Here is a 23,110-nt window from a genome sequence, read left to right as displayed (position 1 = left end):
ACTGCATTGACTGAAAAGGGTCTATACCAGCTCATTTACCAGGGTAACAAAAAGTAATAAATTAAATAGTTAGCAAGCAATGACACTTGTGCAGCCCCACAAGGCACAGAAATAACTGACTTCAATATCCCCTTTGGGAGTGAGTAGTGAGAAACTTCAATCACAAAAGTGGGTGTACAAGTTGGGAAGAATCGGAATTTGATGGGACAAAGCCTCCACATTCTACATTCAAGCCTTTTTCCATATGAGTTTCTGGACTTGCTCTCTTTATCCAGGCTGTAAGAAATACTTATTAAATTTATCAGCTTCCACTAAGAAAGATAAAGCTTTTTGCACCTTCATAATGTTGTGTCCTGTCTGAATATATTACAAAACACATAATCCTCTATAATGTGTATGAAGACCAAAAAAATGAAATCACTAGGGGCATTTTGCTTAGCACAGTCACACTTGCTAACCACCTTAACTGTCAACACAAAGAGCTATAGATGACACAGCCAAATCTTACTGAAAATGAACAAATAAATATAATATGAAAATAAATATGCAAAGAGAGGGAAAAAATCTGGTATGTTTGGGGGTAAGCAACACTTAAAATAAGAGCTGGTTAGAAAGTGGAACACAGGATATACAAAAAGGCAGCCTTATATCTATTAAATGTCCATACCTAGCCAGCCCAAGACCCATGCTGGTGTCTCACAATGAAGAGGACGCATACTTCTGTAGTTTCTGATTGGGAGAAGACTAGAGTAAGATGGGTAAAAAATCCCAAGTTACGATCTATTGTAAAAGTTAGTCTCCAAATAAGGCATTACATTTTACCCTTTCAGTAAGAGTATTTACTCTTCAGGACTGTTACACCAAGCAAGTGACTGCAAACATTTTTTCATGACAACACTATTCCAGCAAGATTTTTTTTTTTTTGGAATGCATTTACAGCAAAATAAAACTGTGCCATTTGAAAAAAAATAACACAAAAAATAGCATAGCAGTTTAATTTGCTCATAAAATGCTGGCTGAAGACTTTTAGCTTCTGCAAGCTGCAAATATCAAGTTATACAACTGGTTTTCCCTACTTTCTCCAAAAGTTTAACAGCCACAACATAGTAATGTCAACCTAACACCCCACAGAGGACTAAAACTAAAGGGTCTATATTGAATCAGTGAACGAAAGCGAACGCTGATTCATCGACCCTATTTCAGCAAATGCTCAAAATCCCAAATACCTGGAACAGCAAATTTTTTCATATCTAAAGTAATATCATTCATCAACTGCAGATTGTATAAAAGTGAGTTGACATTGTTAATATATCTATCAACCTGAAAACAAGTTATTTCTTGAAATGCTGTCCTATCATTTGAAACATGGAATATACTAGAGAAATAGTCATCCTTGTTCATGATGACAATGGCTCCACCATTATCAGCTTCCTTTAAAATGATATTATCATTACTTTGTAGTTCATGCAAAGCCTGTCTCTCTTCATTTGTTAAGTTAAACATACATTTAAACTTCCCATTCTGATAATAATTTGTTAATTGTGTTTCTCATATATTATGGAATGCCTGCATTATAGGATGACTATTGGGAACAAAAGTACTACTCCATTTGCATACATTGTTTGTTTCATGCACTGAATTGTCATAGATAAATTTTAAATCTAAGTAAAGCACAAATGGCTTTAAATCAGTTAAAGCATTAGTCAATCCATCTATGTTTGTTGGTATAAACCTAAGACCTTTTTCAAGCAAAGATATATGGCGAGAATCAAGTTCCATATTAGACAAGTTCACAATACAGCACTGTTTACTACCTAAGTTCTCATTCTGTTGTGAGTCCTGGGGCTGCTGTAACTCCTTTCCCTGTTTCTTTTCTGAGATCTCCCTCTGGAGGTTTTTCATTTCTTTGTAGTAATTTCCTCTGGTAGTTTCAGTTGAACGACCTGCTTCGACCATTGAAAATCCGTAGATGGTGAAACCATTGACCTGTTGTCAGACATTTGATCAATAGGATCACTTACAGCATTAACAATGTTTGCTGGGGGTAAGTGCGTAGACGCTGAAGCAGTTTCTTCATTGACTCCACCTTCTGCTTCATGTTGATTGGTGGTTACATCTATGGAAAGCGTCGACAGATTGACTGCTATATCAGCCAATGGAGCAATAATCTCATCAAGTGCTCTTGCAGAAATGTTCACTGTTATTTGTGAGGCCGTTCCTACAGTAGATTGATAGGAACCACTTTCTTTCAGCCAAGTAAAGATATGCCCGTCTGATGCAACTTTTTCAATTTAATAGCTTCAAGTTTTTTATCATATGGAGACAGTCTATCTAACAATTTATTATAATCGGAAACTTATCTATTAAAACAAGGTACACGTGAGATGTCATTCTCAATCTTGACTATTTCTGCCTGCAGATCAGACACAGTTTTAGAGAAATGCTCATTCATAAGCAACATGTAATCCAAACTTAGCTGTATATTTAATTCCTACCACTTTTTCAATAAAGCAGGATATAAATTGTCATATGATGGCATTTTTAGCACTTGAAGGCCCTTAAGTATCACACCAAGTTCAAGATAGGCTAAAAAGCTATATCTTTGCCACTGCAAAGTTTTAAAACATTGTGCCTTCTATTCCAATTGCAGTAGCATCTGTTAAAAATCCATATTTTGTGGATCCTTGACCCGAGTGCATATGTTGGCAACATCATGTAGGCAACTTAATAAAGGATTCTGTTGACTTGATAAAAGTTGATTCAAAGTGGACCGCATAATGTCATATAATAAAAACAGCTGTGTAGTTCTGAAAATTCAAAAATGCAATGGACCTACATCTCCAACTCTGTCAACACAGTAAAATTCAACAAACAACCAAAACAAGAGTCAGCATGAAGGTGCAGTGATAAAAAATCAAGAAGCTCAAGAAAACTCGAACAAAACCACTGACAAACAATGTAAAAACGTGAAGCAGTGTAATAATCCAAAGAAGCAAAGCTTCTATTTTAATTAATTGTATAATTATTTTATTGGCTGTGTGGATAGATGGGTATTATAAAAGAAATGTTATATTAGATTGATGTTATTAGCACTGAGGAATGGTACTTGTTACCTGATAGCTTTGCTTCTTTGGATTATTAAACTGCTTCACATTTTATGTTGGTTGTCAATGGTTTTGTTCCAATTTTCTTGAGCTTCTTGATTTTTTACCACTGCTCCTTTACTCTGACTCTTGTTTTGTTGTTTGTTGAATTTTATTGTGTTGACAGAGTCGGAGACGTAGGACTGTTGATTTTTTTGAATTTTCAGAACCACACAGCCATTTTTATTATATGACATTATGAGCTCCACTTTGAGTCAACTTTTATCAACTCTACAGAATCCTTTATTATGTTGCCTACATGATGTTGCCAACACATGCACTCGGGCCAAGGATCCACAAAATAAGGATTTTCAACAGATGCTACTGCAATTGAAATGGATGGTGAAACATTTTAAAACTTTTCAGTGGCAAAGATATAGCTTTTTAGCCTACCTTGAACTTGGTGTGGTACCTAGGGGCCTTCGAGTGCTAAAAAGGGCATTGTATGGCAATTTATATCCTGCTTTATTGAAAAAGTGGCAGAAGTTAAATATACAGCTAAGTTTGGATTACATGCTGCTTATGAATGAGCATTTCTCTAAAACTGAGTCTGATTTGCAGGCAGAAATAGCCAAGATTGAGAATGACATCTCATGTGCACCTTGTTTTAATAGATATGTTTCGATTATAATAAATTATTAGATAGATTGTTTGCGTATAATAAAAAACTTGAAGCTATTAAACTGAAAAAGTTGCATCGTGATATCAGTGATTTCAATAATCTTTTCTTGGCTGAAAGAAAGTGGTTTCTATCAATCTACTCACCCTCACAGACAACAGTGAACACCAATTCTGTAAGAGCACTTGAGATTAGTGCTCCACTGGCTGATAAAGCAGTCACTCAGTCGATGCATTCCATAGATGTAACCACCAATCAACATGGAGCAGAAGCTGGAGTCAATGACGAAACTGCTTTAGCGTCTATGCACTTAGCCCCAGCAAACATTATTAATGCTGTAAGTGATCCTATTGATCAAACATCTGACAACAGGCCAACGGTTTCACCATCTACGGATTTTCAACGGTCAAAGCAGGTCGTTCGACTGAAACTACCGGAAGAAATTACTACAAAGAAATGAACAACCCCCAGAGGGAGATCTCAGAAGAGAAACAGGGAAAGAAGTCACAGTGACCCCAAGACTCGCAATAGAATGAGAACTTAGGTACTAAACAACGCTGTATTGTGAACTTGCCTAATATGGAACTTGATTCTCGCCATATATCTTTGCTTGAAAAAGGTCTTAGGTTTATACCAACAAACATAGATGGATTGACTAATGCTTTAACTGGTTTAAAGTCATTTGTGTGTAACTTAGATTTAAAATTGATCTATGACAATTCAGTGCATGAAACAAACAATGTATGCAAACGCAATAGTACTTTTGTTCCCAATAGTCATCCTATAATGTAGGCATTCCATAATATATGAGAAATACAATTAACAAATTATTATCAGAATGGGAAGTTTAACTGTATGTTTAACTTAACAAATGAAGAGAGACAGGCTTTGTATGAACTAGAAAGTAATGATAATATCATTTTAAAGGAAGCTGATAACGGTGGAGCCATTGTCATCATGAACATGGATGACAATTTCTCTAGTATATTCGATATTTCGAATGATAGGACAGCATTTCAAGAAATAACTTGTTTTCAGGTTGATAGATATATTAACAATGTCAACTCACATTTATACAATCTGCAGTTAATGAATGATATTACTTTAGATACGTTCATGTACTTTACTGTATCTCAACCAGTTATACCAATACTTTATGGTATACCCAAGATCCACAAACCTATAGGAAAAAACCCCATGAGACCTATTATATCGGGTCATGGTTGGATTACTGAGCCTGTCTTAGTATACCTGCAAAATGTATTGAGTAAGTATTTAAAGTCAGTTAAAAGTTATATAAGAGATACCACTGACTTTCTTCAACAACTTAATGATTGGTTTAGAACAAAAAGTTCTACTGAGTTTCTCATGGTAACACTAGATATAAAATCCCTATTTACAGTGATCCCAAATGTATATGGGATTTCTGCAATTTTTTGTATAGATAGCGTTTTGGCTCTGGAAGACAGATTGAAACAATATGTGAATTACTGAGTATGGTATTAGAAAATAATGTATTTATTTTTGATAAGAAATATTTTCATCAATCTTCCGGGGTTGTCATGGGTAGCCCGGTAGCAAGCACTTATGCTACATTAGTTTTACGTGATTGAGAGAATGAATATATATATATATATATACTGGGCCTGAATGCTATGTTAATAAGATTTTATTCTTTAAGAGGTTTGTGGACGATGTGCTCTTAATATAGGATGGTAATGAAATTGATTTAACTATATTTGTGGAATTACTGAATTTTTAAAGTTTTCTGTGCACTGTTCACCCACTAAAATGGAATTTTAGATGTTATCATCAAATATGATGGACCAGATCTACAAACTTCAATTTTTAAGAAAGATGTACAGAAAAATAAATATCTACATAGGAAAAGTGTGCACCCTTCACATACCTTCAAAGGAATAGGGAAAGCAGAGATTACACGTATCAGTAGACTTAATACAAATAATTTTGAATGTGTTAAACAAACGGATGAAACAATGGATGCTTTTAGTGAGAGAGGTTATATCAATAATTTGTTAACTAGTATAAAAAATGATGTTCTAAACTGTCTTTCGGCTTTTCCCAGTTAGGGGTTGCCACACCAGAACTCCAGTTGGCTAATGATTGGCAGTGAATTTTTACGGTGTTGAGTTGCCAGCCCGGAGCACAAACATCAATGAAGGCACACCCTCACATGCATGCACCTACCTGCATGTCTTTAAGGTCACGCGACCATGGGGAGGACATGCAGACTCCACACAGAAGGTGCTCCAGCCAAGAATCAAACCGGAGAACCTCTTCCTGTGAGGCGACAATGCTACCCGCTGCACCATGGTGGCCTATAAAAAAAAATTCAACAGCTAAACCTTATTTTAATGATACATATAGTGAATCTACTGGTACTGTAAATACTGATATAAATAAATCTAATACCTCACGTTATATAACTACATATAGTAGATGTAGTGATGAAGTTAGAAAGATAATTTATGAAAGCTGGGGTATACTCAAAACCCTACCTGAATTATGTCAACTTATTAATGAAAGACCGATGTTTACTTATCGTACTTGCTCAGATCTTAAAAACAGACTATGTTATAAAGATATGCAAGAAAATATTACTAAGAATAAGACTACCAAGCAGGGCACTTTTATGTGCTTTAACTGTTGCTGTTGTAGCTTCATTGAGAAGGAGAATATTTTTACACATCCCATCACTGGTATTACTTATACTTTTAAATGTTATGCTATGTGCAACACTAATAATATAATATACCTTGCTACATGTGCAAAATACACAAGCTTTTATGAGGGTAAATCAACACGACGTTTAAAAGACAGAATTATTGAACATAATTCTGATATTAGAAGGGAGGTAAAGAGCAACTCCCTTGCCAAACATGTTTTTGAAAACACTACGCACTATTTCAGGTTTAGGGTTATTGATCTTTTATTAAAATCAGTAAGAAGGGGTGATGTAAACACCAAACTGGAGGGTATGGAATATAACTGGATCTTGCGGCTGCAGGCTGACCACCCACCAGGTATTAATCAAACAGTGCCCATTAAACCTATTTTGAAAGCAAAACAAGCAGTTTTATAGAGCTTATATTAACTTTTTGGTAAAGCTACTTTTATAGATTTTTCATAAGGTATTTTTATACATATATTACAAATAACATCAATTCCTTTATACGTATGCATATGTAGTTGTGTTTATTTCTGTACACACACACACACATATATATATATATATATATATATATATATATATATATATATATATATATACACACATGCATATCGCATTGGTACTTTAAGATATCAGCTACTTTAAATAACTGCATAATTATTTTATTGGCTGTGTGGATAGATAGGTATTATAAAATAAATGTTATATTAGACTGATGTTATTAGCACTGAGGAGGAGTACTTGTTACCTAAATGCTTTGCTTCATTGGATTATTAAACTGCTTCACGTTTTAGATTGGCTGTCAATGGTTTTGTTCCAGTTTTCTTGAGCTTCTTGATTTTTTACCACTGCACCTTCACTCTGCTCTTGTTTTGGTTGTTTGTTGTAAGTAAACCAATAACAGTTCCCTACAAACACAATATACTGTCCCAAACACAGAAAAGTTTAAAACCTGAATAATTAGTCAAAAATCTCCTCAACTTCCGCCAAATAGGCACACGGATCCAAATCCCTTTATTTTGTTAGCAAAAGACGCATTTTCTCACAAAAAAAAAAAGTTTTGTCATCACATAAGAATTAAATAGAAAGACATTCCCCAACGGAAACTCACCTACCCACCTCTTGAATGATGGCTAGCCAAATGTAAGATCCCGCCGAAGAAAATCTCATTTTGGCGGGAAAAATAGAAAAAATGTGAAGCTTTTTTATATACGGAGCTCTGCGTGAGCTCCTGGCAGTCGGGGCACGTGGAAGGCGCCCAAAGCCCTTGTAAGCTGGTCAGTGTGAGTGGTAAGAAATATCTTTGACTAATGCAACGGTTATCTATGTGCTGAACACTGTTAATTTATTTCAGCTTAAGTCCTAACTGGTATGATAATAATTATTTTCCAACAAGCTAGTTTGTGTGTGTGTACGTGTGTGTGGAGAGAGACACTAGTTTAGCGGACAGCACTTTTCGTCAAGACTTTGTATGAAACAACTCCAACAGCCTTTGCTAAGTCTGGAAAAATATGCTACTTTGCACACCCCTCACATACTCGCAACCGCTATCAGAAAGACAACCACCTCTGCTTTCCAAAAAAGTACTGTTCCATACTGCAGTATCAGGTATGATAAAAATGCTTACAATTACGCTTGCTAATGTCATTTGGAGCACAGTATATGTTAATCCAATATATTATAATATTTAGGTGTTTCAGATACAAAATAACTGTTTTAATCTAATCCAATAGTACTGCAGCTTTCAGTAGTAAATGAATACGATATATGCAATATACAAGATTGTGTGTATTAGACGAAAACTGTGCACTGGTGTGGAATCTATTGTTAAATAAGAAGTTGAAGAAACGTTTAAGGATGGTACCTCTTAAACTGCATTGGGCCAAAATCCTCTTGCTCTAAACTGGAAACAAGAACTCACAAACTAGCCAAAGAAGCTTAAAGTGTGCACTTCACGTAAAGTATACTGCTTACATAGATACTATTGGTGATGTTTGTCATTGTATTTAATACTAGTGACTGAACATTCACTTGCACGTTGTGGGCGGTGCATACTGGACACATTTTCTTTCACTTCCGTTCCAGTGTTAATGTATATGGTCAGCCTACGCGAGAAGAACTGGACAACTGCAGATTCTCTTTTTTTTCATTACGTTGCTTATTGCATTACCTCATGTTAAGAAGGTATGACGAAAGCAACCGCTGAGAATTTGTACTGTTTCGTCTAGTATTAGCAAAAGAAAAAGGGGACTGTTCTCTTAATGCTACTACTTCTAATGTACATCCGTCCAAGTTCATCCGAAACACAAGGGTGAGGACATAATGATTTTTCCATTAAGCCTTTCATCAGAAAATGCAGAAACGTATTTATATCGTATGTACGAAGTAGCGTTTGTAGAATGTGCTGAACTTTTAATTACTTGCCAATCTTTAGGTGAAAGGAAAAATAAATGTTTCGGAAAATATGTTTTTCTCTATTTATGTGTTTGCTTGTTTGCTTTATTTGTTAATTTGTTTGTTCATTTATTTTATGAGCTGCAGTTGCAGTCCATCATTTCTGTCCTGACATTGGGGGCAACTATGCAAACACAACTGCTGAGATAATAATCTGGGTGTAGCTAGACAAAGTGTTCCCAGATAAATACTATTTTCTAAGCTGCGCTCCAAAGTTCTTCGGTTTGTGAAGCAAATAACCTGCAGAATTGCTTACATCACAACACAGGTCTCTGTGGTTGTAAAGGAAAGGAGATGAAAGAGATGAAAATGACGTGTACACTTCTTAAATGTGAGATGTGTACAGTTTGAAATACTAGGCGGGTGGGAGGTGCAGAAGTATGAGGTCTGAAAACTGATTTTTTTTTTGTGTGCCCTTTGTTGTGTTGACAAAATAATAGTAATAATAATAGTAGCAGCAATAATTAATAATAATAATATAAGTAATGTACTTCAGTTTTGATAAAGGCATGAATCTGAAGGAAAAGTATGATTCTGACCACGAAACAGCAGCATTCCCGTTTTAGCTAGGGAGCGGTAATTCTATTACTAATCCTAATTTCCTTTGGGGGTCACTTCTTTTCCCCTTTTCCAGGAAGTGTGGTCTCTCACGAACAGTTTGATTCGAGCCAACAATTTCTGCCTCCCAGGATGCTAGTATTACAGGTGTATTGCTTGAGTATAGCATGTAAAAACTCAAGAACCCTCAAGTACTCTGGATAAGCTATGCTACTAACCAGTTGTCAGAGATATTTATGCTCTTGTCACATTTTGCAGCGCGTCGCTCAATTTATTGGATTAAAAATGTCAATAAAATATTAAGTACACAGTAAAAGAAAATATGATAAATTTTATACCACAAACTACTTGTACCCGAAACACTTGGGAAGGTATGCTCACGGAGACTGGTTACATATACTTTAACAACACCAGAAATCCTTAAATCGTTACTTCTGCCTCTTGTCTAAAACAGAACAGACAGTCACAAAGACAGTTAGACACACACACACAAAAAATCAACTTGACACTGCCCAACAAGTGGAACTGCATTATCCTGGGTGGTATTCTGCATAAAAGTTGATTCCGTTTTGACAATGTTGTTTAGCTATCAGTTGTCATTTGCGATGAATGAAAGCAATCCTCTTTCTTACAACATTTGTTTCCTATTGTGGCGAGGTACGGCAGTTGAGGGCAGACGTGTGAAAGTGGCTGTTTGATTCTCTTTTTCATCTCACTGACCCGGCTTTTGTCCCATCTCACCCTGGGAATGTCATGCCTCACTACTTCACTTTAAGATGCTCTAGAAAGTGGCTTTGTTATTCCCTTAGAGACACACAATACCACTGTGCGCCCCCTCCCTATCCCCAATAAAAAGATACTTCAATTATGGGCTCAGTTCAGAAGTGCAGTGCAATTTGGCTTAGCTCAACCTTTGTTTGTCGGGTACAAATGACCAAACAGTGTTAAAATGCATTCTGTAACTATTCTAGGCTAACCTCAGTACAAGAGCTATGGAAAAGGAAAAGGGAGAAAAGGCCCCATTAATCCGGTCAGTACCACACTGGTGTTTCAGTCCATGCAACAGTGTAAGAAGCTAAGTTAGCATAAGGGAAATTTTTGATAAACAAAGAGTTAACCTTTAAATCTTCAGACAATAAAAAGCCATTTTGAATATATATTTTTTAATGAAATGCGCTCCCATTGTTACCTCTGGCGAGGCATGTACCTTTGCCAAAAATAACTAGTGCAGTCCTGTTCCATCTGTATGAGGGAGCATCCACTGTTTGATCAGAGTCAGACTGCAACATTACTTTGCCTTCCGTAACCTGTTCTTTTCAGTTTATTAACTTTTTACCTGATCACTAAAGCAGTGCGCGCGCGCACGCACACACACACACACACACACACTGTAATGTATGCGGTTCATGAAACGTTAAGAAGTAAGGCCATCCAGTGTACTGTTAACGTTTGCACACTTTGCACATCTAGACTCCTGAATGAATCCAGAAGTGCTTGCTAGCTAGCATGGAGCTCACTGACTTTGTAAATACAGTGTAAAACACTGTGCTGAATTAATGCTTACTTACACAAATGATGATGTCTACTCGGTATCAATGACAATTTTAGATGAACTTGAAAATTCGTAATTTCCTGCGTGGCAGCAGATGTTGCTGAATGACATTTATTTTGACTTGAATAACCCAGCCAGTCAAGTGATATACATTTATATTCATCAATAAACGTGACAGTATAATTTATAGACATGTGTGTCTGTGTGTGCGCTTTTTTAATTTCCCCAAGTCTTTTTGCGTTCTAATACCATGACAGGAGTGGACCCCATTCCTAAGTCAAAGTACGATTAAAGTTCATGAAATTAGTATTGTTTCACTCTTTGATGTCAGCCAAAAGTGCTCATTCTGCAATTCCTACGGTGTTACGTGATTTGGTAACATATGTAAATTTGTTTGTGTCTTTCGGCTTTTCCCGGTTAGGGGCCGCCACAGCGGAACTCCGGTCCGCTAATGATTGGTAGTTGATTTTTACGTGCCGAGTTACTAGCCCCGACGTGCAACCTTCAACGAAGGTATGCTCATTTACGCATGTCTCCAGTCAGAAGACGCTCTAGCTGAGAATCGAACCCGACGGCGTCTTACTGTGAGGCGACAACGCTACCGCAGCACCACCACCGCGCTTGGTAACATATGTAAATATGATTGTAAATTATTTTACACGTGGGCCCGCGTGTGAGTGTAAATATACGTATGTCTGTGTTTATATATATATATATATATATATATATATATATATACACGCATATATAGGTGTGTGTGTATATGTACATATATATGTGTGCATCATCATGTATATATATATATATATATATATATATATATATTACTTGTATATACTTTGTAGTTTGTACCAATTTTCATTGGCTGCCTGGGTAGTTACATAAGTGGGACGGCCGCGGTGGTGCAGCGGCTAGCGTTGCCGTCTCACAGCAAAAGGTTCTCTGGTTCGATCTTCGGCTGGGGTGCCCTCTATGCGGGAGTCTACATGTCCTCCATGTGGTCGCGTGGGTTCCCTCCGGGTGCTCCGGTTTCATTCCAAAGACATGCTGTAGGTAGATTGGGCACTCTCCAAATTGACCCTTGGCGTGTGTGTGTGTGTGTGTGTGTGTGTGTGTGTGTGCGCGCGCGCCTTCTGTGGAAAGTTGGGCGCCGGGCTGGCAACTCGACATAGAAAAACTCCACTGCCAATCATGAGCGGACAGGTGATCCGCTGTGGCGAGCCCTTAGCTGGGAAAAGCCGAAAGAAGAAGTCTGGGTAGTTATATAAGAATTAAAATGCATGGCATAGGGCAGTTGGTCTCGACAAAATAAATAAATACGGGCTTCAGCATATACCCCAGCTAAACATCACTTAGTAGAGAAGACAATAAGACACAAATTTTTTTTTTTTTTACTGATAACTTGTAATAATTTTATAGGTAGTTCCACATCTTCACCAGGCCACATCATACGTTAAACAGCGCGCGCACACACACACACACTTTGAGTCATTCTTCTGTCCTTCCTTTCCTAGGTATTCTGACACAATTCCACGATCCTCTCAAACTGATCATTATTAATAATACGTATAACAATCATTAATCACTACACAAGTGAGTTACTAGAAATAAATCCGTCCACACCAAATTCCAAGCTACTATATAGTTTCACTGCTTTAATATTGTTACATTTATTTACATTTATTTATTGACATTTGGTGGCCGGTAAAGTCCGACTGGGTCAGAAACCCATTTTCAGGGGAGGCCCTGTGAGAAAAGCTCCAGAAGTTACAAATAACAAGCACAGCAGTTAATAACAGTAATATCAAATATTAAACACATTCTAGGTTTATTCATAGTTGTAAGTTGTGCACATTAAGATATTTTTACAAACATAGATACAAGAAAAAATATATTTTTGTTAGGACGAGAGATGGTAGATTCAAATTGCACATAGGTTCATAGGTAGGTACTAGGCTATTGGCCCTAGGGCCTATATAAGCCTAGCCAAAAAGGTACCCTGGCTTTCGCCACCCAAGAAAATTATGTTCCTGTGCCCCTGTCGAGCAGAGCCACAGAAGTGATCCCCATCAGATAATTAATAGGGTAGTTGTTATAGCATTAGTGATGGAAGAGTAAAAATTGTTATATAAGTTATTAGGGTTAGTGAGTTATGTGACATAGAGGAAGTAAAAGAGGGTACTTGATATCTTAATTTGTTAACTTTCAGTAATGTTTCACTGCTGTGTGTCCTGCATTGCTTACATTGCTTTGTAAGTTTTTTTTAAGAATATGTCTTCATTCAATGTTACTGCTGTTCACAGTTTATTACTATGACTTAAGTGTGCTGTTTTCTGTTATATGACTGGCTTTATGTATCAGCACAGTAACGGAAATCCACATAATCACTGATAAGGAGACATTGGGTCTCACCCTGTTCCCAACCTGTTTAACACACACCCTTTATATATCTGCAGAGAGATACACAAACAGATATTGATATGTGGGTCTGTCTCTGTATGTGTGTGTGTGTGTGTATATATATATATATATATATATAGGGAGAGAGAGAGAGAGAGAGAGAGAAATCACTTGCATGCTTCAACAATTTGCGAAATATCACTGATAGACCGACAGACATGCGGGCAGACAGACGGATAAATTATATTTGTGCTAGCAAGGTTTGCCAGTTTGGTATTTCAAGTATACAGTATGAGTCTGTTTATAGAACAGGATCAGTACCAACCGTGTGCCCTATTTTAAAGCCCTCGTCTCTTAAACAAATGCCCACACATGAAACTAAATGAAACTGCTTTTGTGTCAGTGCGCAGGCTTAATCGTTTATTACTAATCTTATATTTACTTTGCAATGCTCGTTAGACGTTATGCTTGTTTTCTTGTCCATGTCTAGATCAGTGAGAGAATTAAATGACCTTGTCTATCATGGTATGGAAACAGACATTGTGAAAGTAATAATAATTCGCACTGTCAATGCTCGCTCAGTGGTCTTAAGCCAAGCATAGAAGCAAACTGCATGCTTATATGAAAATGTCCAACATTTTAAAAAAAGTTAGATTTCAGGTAATAACCAATGTTGTTGTGATATTTTGCTAGTCAAAAGGCAAATAAATGCTATGGACAATGATGGGTACCGTTGATTTATAGATGTGTAAGTAATCAGCATACGAACATAATTGGCGTCGTTGAGTTTCTGCTTTCGGTTAAACAATTGTATAAAGTACGTATTGGATTTTTAAGTTCTTCGCATGTCTGTACAACATTTTCTGTGAGCATGGGAGATGTTTATCGTCGGGGCAATAGCCCTTATAAAATACCAGAAAATAACACCAATGAGCTCATACTGCGATTATTGTCTATACTACTACTGTTAGTACTGACATATTTTTGTCATTATTTATTTATTTTTCGTTTTTGCTCCGCTACTAATAATAGAACTAATAATAGTAAGCATTTACAGAAGTGCAGCGGTTCTCTTCAATTAATTTCACTTCTTAGTCAATAAAGAGTCACAACTGTCTTCTGTCAGATGTCTGCAGTGCTGTTTCCCAAACTGTTGCAGATTAATGAATGCTTAACTTGCACCTGGATAAATTAAGTTTTCTATATCAATATATTATTCCAACAGAGGACTCTATGCTTCACATCTCAAGTGACGCAAGTGATCAGAATCATATATCTGTAGTTTTAAACAAGGACATGTTAAAAAATAAATATTTCAAGGAATAAGTCTCTTTCACAGTGAAAGGTGGAACAAAATTAACAGAAACAAAGGCAGCTGAAAATCGAGCAATGAAAGATAAGATAGTGACCATTCGCGTATTAGTACATTTAAACCATATCTCTCAATTGTCCAGATTGTCGCAGAATGTTCACAATTTTGTCTCAGATTGTTCAGAAAATACAAGCTAACACAAATTCTCTTATTCTGGCAATGTTCTCAGTTTATAATAGCAATATTTTAAATATATCCCTATTTTGGGCTTTTGTCACTGCATTATATTAGGCTTTGACCAGATTTCTTGCGCTACGAGGTTGAGAAGTAAGATTTAAGCTGCTAGTTTAGCCATTTGATGCAAAAGAACAGTAGCTCGGTGACAGTGAAGAACTGACTGCATATTACAGTAGATAAAAAGGTAATTTAGTTAGTATTAAGTCGCTTGAGTGTAGCACAGTTAGCTGAAACAACATGTTTATGTTGATCTGCGTCAGTTTGGGAGTTTTAATATGCTTGACTGAAGGAAATTTTGACATGAGAAAAGCTTCAACGCATTACACATAGTCTCGTGTCCACGCTCTGGTTTAAATTAAGATGTCGCACAAAAAATATCTGAATATTTGTATTGAAAATTGTTTTTCGTTGTTATCCTGTGGAGGCAGGACCTACGGAGGCAGAATTATGCCGACTGACTTATGATAAGCCTTGCAATCGGGTTTAAGTTGGCCTGTTGACATCAGACAATAACTTGTTTAAAGAAAGAGAAGTAGTTTCACACCACCAAAGTGGCAGATATTGGTTAAAAAGATGGAATCTCTAGGATGAGACAAAGGCTCCAGTACATTTGTTCTGGTTCCCATAGATAGATGAGATCCCTTTGGTAAACAGAAAAAAAAGATAGCTGATCATTCTTGTCACACTGCCCCCCCCCCAACTACTAGTAGTATAGGAGTACAAAAATTCTTTAGTAATTCATAAAAATCGCCCATGCTTATAAGCTGAAATGCAAGTAGGAGCTCAGCGTGGAGCTGACTTCCCAAATGGATAAAGCCTGTCTTGATCCTGGTATTGTGCTGTTGCAACCTAGGAAACCGCCGACAGCCGCTCGGCACCTTTTCCTGTTTTGTAAATATTAGCAGGACTGCTAGCTGTTGCCTTTCAGTATATATTTTATTACACAGTACACCTCTCCCTGTTTATCCCATACCCCCCCCCCCACAACACACACAACATACACGAATATACACACAACAGATTCCATATTGTGTTTTCTACATTCCCCCTTTTCCTTTTATGCTGAAGAATCTTATTGCTAGTGAAGCCAACTGTGGATTTATAGTGAGGAAATTAGCATAAATTATTACCAAATCTGCTAACGTGTGTGGTCCTCACTTGTGGGAAGAGGTCCTATTGCAACCCCTCCGAGCAGAAAGGTAGATCTTGGTGTGCTGCAGGCTAAGACTCAATGCCTCTTTCAAAAATGTGTTGCCATTTGATTTGCACAGGAATATAATTGACTTACGAGTTTTTATACAGTTTTCCCAACATTTCCATAGGCAATTCATTTGCATCTCTTCAAGAGGCGGCTCGTGTGTGTTTTGAATACTTCCGTAGCGTTCTGGTTTATATTTACTTATCTTTTTATGGTGTGTGTGTGTGTGTGTGTGTGTGTGTGTGTGTGTGTGTGTGTGTGTGTGTGTGTGTTTGCATATAGGAAGATAGATGGATAGATAGATTGAAAGATATGTATACAGTCAGATTGCTTTATTGGTTATGTATATCTTGTAAAGTCCACGATGATTTATTTAAACCCTATGTGTATGTATTTATTTATTTATTATGTATGCACGTATGTATTGCATCTATTTATTTAAAGTGTGTCATATTCTTATATGATATAACTCTCTATATGGAATGTAAAAGTTGTATCCTGTGTCGGCTTATTTATGTGGGGTCGTCACCTAAATTAATTTTAACCTGTACTTAAGGATATATCGGACTTCTTGATTCTTAAGAAGTTTTTCACTTTGCAGTCATGCAAAGCCAGATGTTTGACTTTTGCTGGTGTTTAAATCTCCTCACTAACAAAATTATTAGTCTTTAGGTCAACATGCGTTGTATTCAGTATGAACAGCAATACCCCGAAATATGGGCTTATGGGCTGCGAAAATGTGTGTGTGTGTGTGTGTGTGAGAGAGAGAGCAATATGATAATGTTGCAATAATGTTTGTATAAAAGGTTAGAGTGAAAAAAATTGTATACGAGACGTGTGCAGTCAGAAATAACATTTCAAATGTAAGAAATCACCTATATTCTTGCAAACACACACGCACACACCGTTTTTTTCTTCCATGGGAAGAGTCATCCGCTTTGGGTTTTCAAGTACTTCAGTATATATTGAGAAACGTGCTTTTGCATTCTAAGTAAGACTGCTCTGACCCATGAGTCATTTTAATATTAATGAAATTGTTTAATCCAGTAAATTAATCGTGTTTAAGTCATGGTTTAGTGAGTTACTGACCATTTCGGAAAACATTTGCTAACCTTTGTATTCTCTACCCCCCATATGTCACAGGATAGACCTACAACACACTTCCAAAATTCATGTTTCGTGTTCCGTTCAAGTAACAAAGCGAATTAGCATAACGCGAAATGGAATAAATTAAGTTATGCAGCAGCTACAAAATACGAGTTCATCCTGCAGTTTGTGGTACATGTATTGCTCTCCATTCTGCTTTCATTGAGAACATGCATTATTTGTTTGGAGAAGAAAAGAAAAAGAAAAAAGTAAGTACTCTGTGTCTTCATGTTTGCTGAACTTTAACGCACAAACAAATGACAACTTTCATATTGCAAAGTCCGGAGGATATATACAGATGAACAGTTTTGTTTATGGTGTGCTTTGACTCTGACCAGGCCTTTTTGCCACTACAGGTAATCTGTGCGTAGGCACATCATTGTTATAATCTGTTATTAAAATCAATTATAAAGGATGCTGCAGTTAGCATAGGTGTTGCAGCACAGCAAGCCAGCCACAATCCTTTATATGAAAGCAAGTGCATGGCTACTTATGTTGCAGCTTGGACATTTAAAATTAACCACAGTGATGCGGTCATAACCCCAGAGGGAAAGCAAAGCAGGACATTTAAACTGGGGACTGCCAGCGCTCTTGAACATTACACCAAATAAACAAGGAATACTTGCCGCCCACCGCTTTCCTTGTTCTACATTCTTTCAGTCCATAACTTCATTTGTTCATTTAAATTCCCAGATCTGTCCCTGCCTGTCTGTATTCCTCAGTAACTGCTGGTTAGTTGTAAGTGGGCGGAACACACACACACACACACACACACACACACACATACACACACACACAAAACCATGATTCCTACCATGCCATCTCACAGCAAATTCCGCTGCTTGGGCCTTTTCGCCCCCCACTCCAGTCTGTAAGGAAATGATTCCTATTGGCCAAAGGAATCCTTTTAAATAGGTGCAAATGAAACCAAATTATAATCCCCCAACACACACACACACACATCGTTTCGACTCCCAAGTCGATTGTCATGTGATACTAAAGAAGTGGGTCATTAATGGAGCTCCACTACAGGGGCCTTTTTTCCTCCTGTCACCTCATACAAGTATCAGACGATTCGGGAGGCAGCAATGGAGGAGGCAGCTATTTAGCTCTTCGAATCCAGAAGGGGTAAGAGAGAGAAAGGCGAATACAGAGAGAAAGACAGAGACGGTGGGCGAGCTGTAGACACTCCCCCTCCCATTCAGCTGCTGGTGGGAAAAGAAGGCATTCCACATTTTGCTAGAGACACATGATGAGCACTTGGAAGAAAATCTCGTCGCTCTGAACACTGCGGACAGCTACCTCAGAACAATAAACTATTGCCCACTATTTTCACATTTTTTTTATTTATAGATAACGAATTTCATAACCACTTTGACAGTGAACACAGACAGACAACTTCTACGAAGTCTGAGGTGGGAAATTGCTTTTTAAATTGCCTCTCTGTTATTAAGTATCAATTTAAAGGAGCTGATCAGGTATGAAGTATGAACACTGACCGATATACGGAGCCAAAGCTTAAAAGGTTTATTCATTTTACCTGCATATTCCAGCCCTCTAAAAGTGCGCACTTTAAAAGTTTATCTGCGTGATATAAGACTCTGAAAAAGAAATCCGCGAAGCCTGTGGTTGCAATATTGAGCAGTGGTTTGTGTCCCTAAGTAGTTAATCTCTGTTCAACTGTTTACAGGTAACTAAAGCAATTTGCCAAGATGCCGCGCCCTGGCAGAAACACCTACAGCGACCAGAAGCCTCCTTATTCTTATATTTCACTGACTGCCATGGCAATCCAGAGCTCCCCTGAGAAGATGTTGCCACTAAGTGAGATTTATAAGTTCATAATGGACCGCTTTCCGTACTACCGGGAGAATACACAGAGGTGGCAGAACTCTTTGAGACATAACTTGTCTTTTAATGACTGTTTCATCAAGATTCCAAGGAGGCCGGATCAACCAGGAAAAGGCAGTTTCTGGGCTCTCCACCCCAACTGTGGAGACATGTTTGAAAATGGCAGTTTCTTGAGACGTCGCAAGAGATTTAAGGTGGTAAAATCTGACCATTTGGCACCTACTAAGCCATCAGAAGCAGCACAGTATCTTCAGCAGCAAGCCAAACTTAGACTGAGTGCCCTAGCCGCTTCTGGTACCCACCTCACGCAGATGTCCAGTTATAATCTTGGTGTTTCACAACCATCCAGCTTCAAGCACCCTTTCGCCATCGAGAATATAATTGCAAGAGAATATAAGATGCCAGGAGGTCTTGCTTTTTCTACAATGCCACCCATGACTGCAGGGTACCCACTTCCAAACCAGTTGACTACAGTTGGCAGTTCGCTTGGCACGGCGTGGCCTCACATGTACAGCAGCAGCGTGATAGACACTGCCACCCCGATCTCTATGGCTACTAGCGACTACAGCGCCTATGGGGTGCCTCTCAAGCCTCTTTGCCACGGACAGACTCTTCCAGCAATCCCAGTACCCATCAAACCCACACCAGCTACAGTGCCAGCATTAGCAGGCTTACCCGGACCCATCCCTACCATATTATCAAGTTCACCCCCTTCACTGAGCCCGACCTCACCACAGACAATGACTAGCCAAAGCAGCCCTGCGACTCCCCGAGAGACATTAACCAGCTCCACGGGCCTGCAATCAGTAGCTGTGCACTGACAGTTTGTAGATTAAATAATGTACAGCACACAGGCTACGGTAAATCCAAAGTGCTTTCAAAGTTGGGTAAGACTTCTCCTACAAAGGCTGAGGTGAAAGAGATTTGCAGTTTGTATGTTTGCTGAATTGTGTTGTGTACTATAACTTGCAATCACAGTTTCCAACACCGCAAGCTTTCTCCATTTCTGTTTGTAACTGGGCACCTGGGCTGCTTTTTCTTAACAGGCCTCTGCAACAGGATAGGAGAGAAGCAAACTATTCTCTGGTGTTTGGAATTTGTCTCAAAATAAATAGTTGTCAGAAATAGCCAATTAAAATATATATGTTCACCCCAATTTGTTTATGTACTCATTTCCTCAGTACTACTAAGTTAGCCATCTCTGTCTTGGTCGTTATATGATACGGGTCAATTAACAAATGTGTGGCTTCTGGATATGTTTAGAGTGTCTACAGCCTATTTAGTTTAAAATTCCAGCCATATCAGGGCTTTTAAGAAGAGAATGAAGCTCACTTTTTGCTAAATGTGCTGTAATATTATCCCTTGAAAATGAATATGAAATGCAATTGTCTCAACCCTTGGTTTATTATAGGCACAGTAACTTTGATTAGACTCACTGTGCTGTTTTTAAGGCAAATCGCAATATGTTTGTGGAGGCATTAATAAGTTTGTCCTTTATTGGTTGTAATGTATGTAAATCCGTTCAGATGGCGTTGACGTATGATGTACCTGCTTCAAAAGATGAATGTGCACTTGATTTTCGGCATTTTTCCACAAAACGAAATTATAACATATACTTCAACAACAAGCCGAGTACTTGGTTATTAGATGTGCAAGTATCAAATCAGGATGCCAAAAGGCAACGAAACGTTTATTGGACAGCAATGTTTAAGTTGGTAGTTGTGCATCGCAAAGAAAATGTCAAATGTCTGCGCACAGAAGGATACGCTCCTAGGACACTTAATTGTTGCCACTACAGTAAGGTCAGCAACGTAGGCGCTAGTTAAGTACCCGCTGTAACACACGCACATTTTCTATATCACTTGTCTCCCTCTCAAGTATTTTTTTTCAGCTCATAAGTTGGCTTTTAGTAACAGACGTGTCCAAACTGCTGCTCTTTTCCTGTCGGCAGTTTTCCATTAAGCTGTGGTATAATCTTACCTGTAAAAAGTAACACTGAATCTTCTGTACAGCATTTAGCATGATAGTTGAAATATTGTGTACGTTCTTGTTGCCAGCATGCCTGCTTTACAAAGTGGGGAAGCCTTGTCAATGTTAATTTATGAATACGGTGTCCCAGAATATTTTCTCATTAAAATGCGCACAGTTCTATTACTCTGTTCTTAGTCTGTGATATTTTAAACAAGTACAATACTTTATGCACGTTGAATGACTATTACATTTTTCTTCTGATTTGTTGTTACACTGTATTTGTTTCCACGTACATGAGTATAGTCTACAGGAAATTAGGGTGTCCTCCTTTTCATATACCCAAAGTAGGGCACTTTTTTACAGGAATCTGAACTTTTGCAGGACCAGTCGTACCCACAATCAATGTAACTGACTGGGTTTCATATTGATCACCAAAATAAATGCTTGCTGTTGTATAAATCTGGTTATTTATGTTGTTTTGTATGATATTAAATGTGTCAGATATAAAACTACTGTGTTGTGCAACACTTAGTGCAAAGATACAAACTACAGTTTGTCCTAAAATCGCAGGTCATTTTTTGATTTTCGGACATAACTGCCCAAATAATGACAGTCCTGCAGAAAGAGGGGCAGGTGGTAAGCCTACGAGGAAACTAGTAATAGTGCTGTCCGAATAACTCAGCATAATATTTTTTTTCCTTTCGGAACACTTTGTACTAATATGTGCTTCATCATTTTAAAGGAAATGCGCAGCATGTTCCAAAATGTCCCATACTAAGCAGTGTGGCAAACTTCAGGTGAAAAGTATGAACTTGTAACGATACCTTAATGATACCTCATATAACAGTACGCACAACTTGCCAACCCATGAAGTGTATAAAAAGTCAAAAGAGAAATAATTTTACACACACACACGCACACCCACTCACCTACACACACATAATCGCGGCATGATATAAATGGGACTCTGAATAGCATAAATGTTATGGATAATATATATATACTTATTTACCATATGGGTTTCCGTAAGTTAGCACTATTTTCATCTGATTTTTTAAGGATCACCATTTTGAGGACATCTGTGGTAACTCATGTAATATGAATACTCGCTTGAGAAATGGCACAAATTTGTTGGAATGCGGAACTTATCCTATAAACAATCATAAACAAGTTAAAATGCAGAATTAATTCACTCTATGAATACCCATACTACTTATTACATTACTTCATTAATATATAAAAAATACACATGCAAATGAAATATTTTGTATATTTTTTTAGTTTATCATAGAATCATAGGAAGTTACTAGGTTATTGGCCCAGAGGCCCTTACAAGCCCAGCCAAGAAATCAGCCCATGTTCCAACAAGTCAGCACTCTATGCCACTGTCCAGCAGGGGCACAGGTGGAATCCCAGGGGTGTATTATCTGTTTCCCATCCAGTTACCCAGGTTGCGCTTACAAAGGGTTAATTAGGTATTCAGCTTGACGAGGAGAGGAAGTCTATTCCATCTTGTGTTGACAGTTTGGATTATACTGTTGGCAACATTGTCCTGACAGCAAGATACTATTAGAATGCTCTTTAAAAAAGTACAAGTGTAGTCTTGCAAATGAACAGTAATTTCAAAGTGAACAGTTTTTCAGTTTATTATACATGTTTGTAGATGCCTTTCTGAAAAGCGACCTCATTAGTAATGCAGTCAAGCTTTCGCGTGTAAAAGCTAAGATGCGCGCACACACGCACGCACACACGTTAGGCAACTGTTATTAGGCTTAGTTCTAAGATAGCGGATATTAATTAACTCAAGTCATTCTCTGAGTGCGATTTGTTATGTCTCGAACTATACAAACCCGAAGATTGGTAAGCTGCCAATGTCTTACTGAAGAACCGGTGCTTTGTTTTTTATTATCAGCACATTTTAATGAGTCTTTAAAAATAAACAAATGCAATTCACCTGTTAGAAAAAAATGCAGCAATAAA

The 23,110-nt window shown here is 37.7% G+C and overlaps 1 protein-coding gene across 1 annotated transcript; it reads left to right on the top strand.

Moving 5' to 3' along the window:
- Positions 1-18,149: 18,149 nt before the first annotated feature.
- FOXB1 (forkhead box B1) lies at positions 18,150-21,313 on the top strand. The gene has a single exon (XM_044077373.1). It carries the CDS (start codon positions 19,024-19,026, stop codon positions 19,978-19,980), a length of 957 nt encoding a protein of 318 aa, XP_043933308.1. The 5' UTR covers positions 18,150-19,023; the 3' UTR covers positions 19,981-21,313.
- The last annotated feature ends 1,797 nt before the right edge of the window (positions 21,314-23,110 follow it).

This window comes from Protopterus annectens, chromosome 7.part0, assembly GCF_019279795.1.
Source record: "Protopterus annectens isolate FY-2018-M chromosome 7.part0, PAN1.0, whole genome shotgun sequence".
Taxonomy (NCBI): domain Eukaryota; kingdom Metazoa; phylum Chordata; order Ceratodontiformes; family Protopteridae; genus Protopterus; species Protopterus annectens.
This window is presented reverse-complemented; position numbering and strand designations above follow the sequence as displayed.

Bases quoted from the DNA above. Each gene is read 5' to 3' on its own strand.
- FOXB1 (XM_044077373.1), top strand. From the start codon at position 19,024: ATGCCGCGCCCTGGCAGAAACACCTACAGCGACCAGAAGCCTCCTTAT.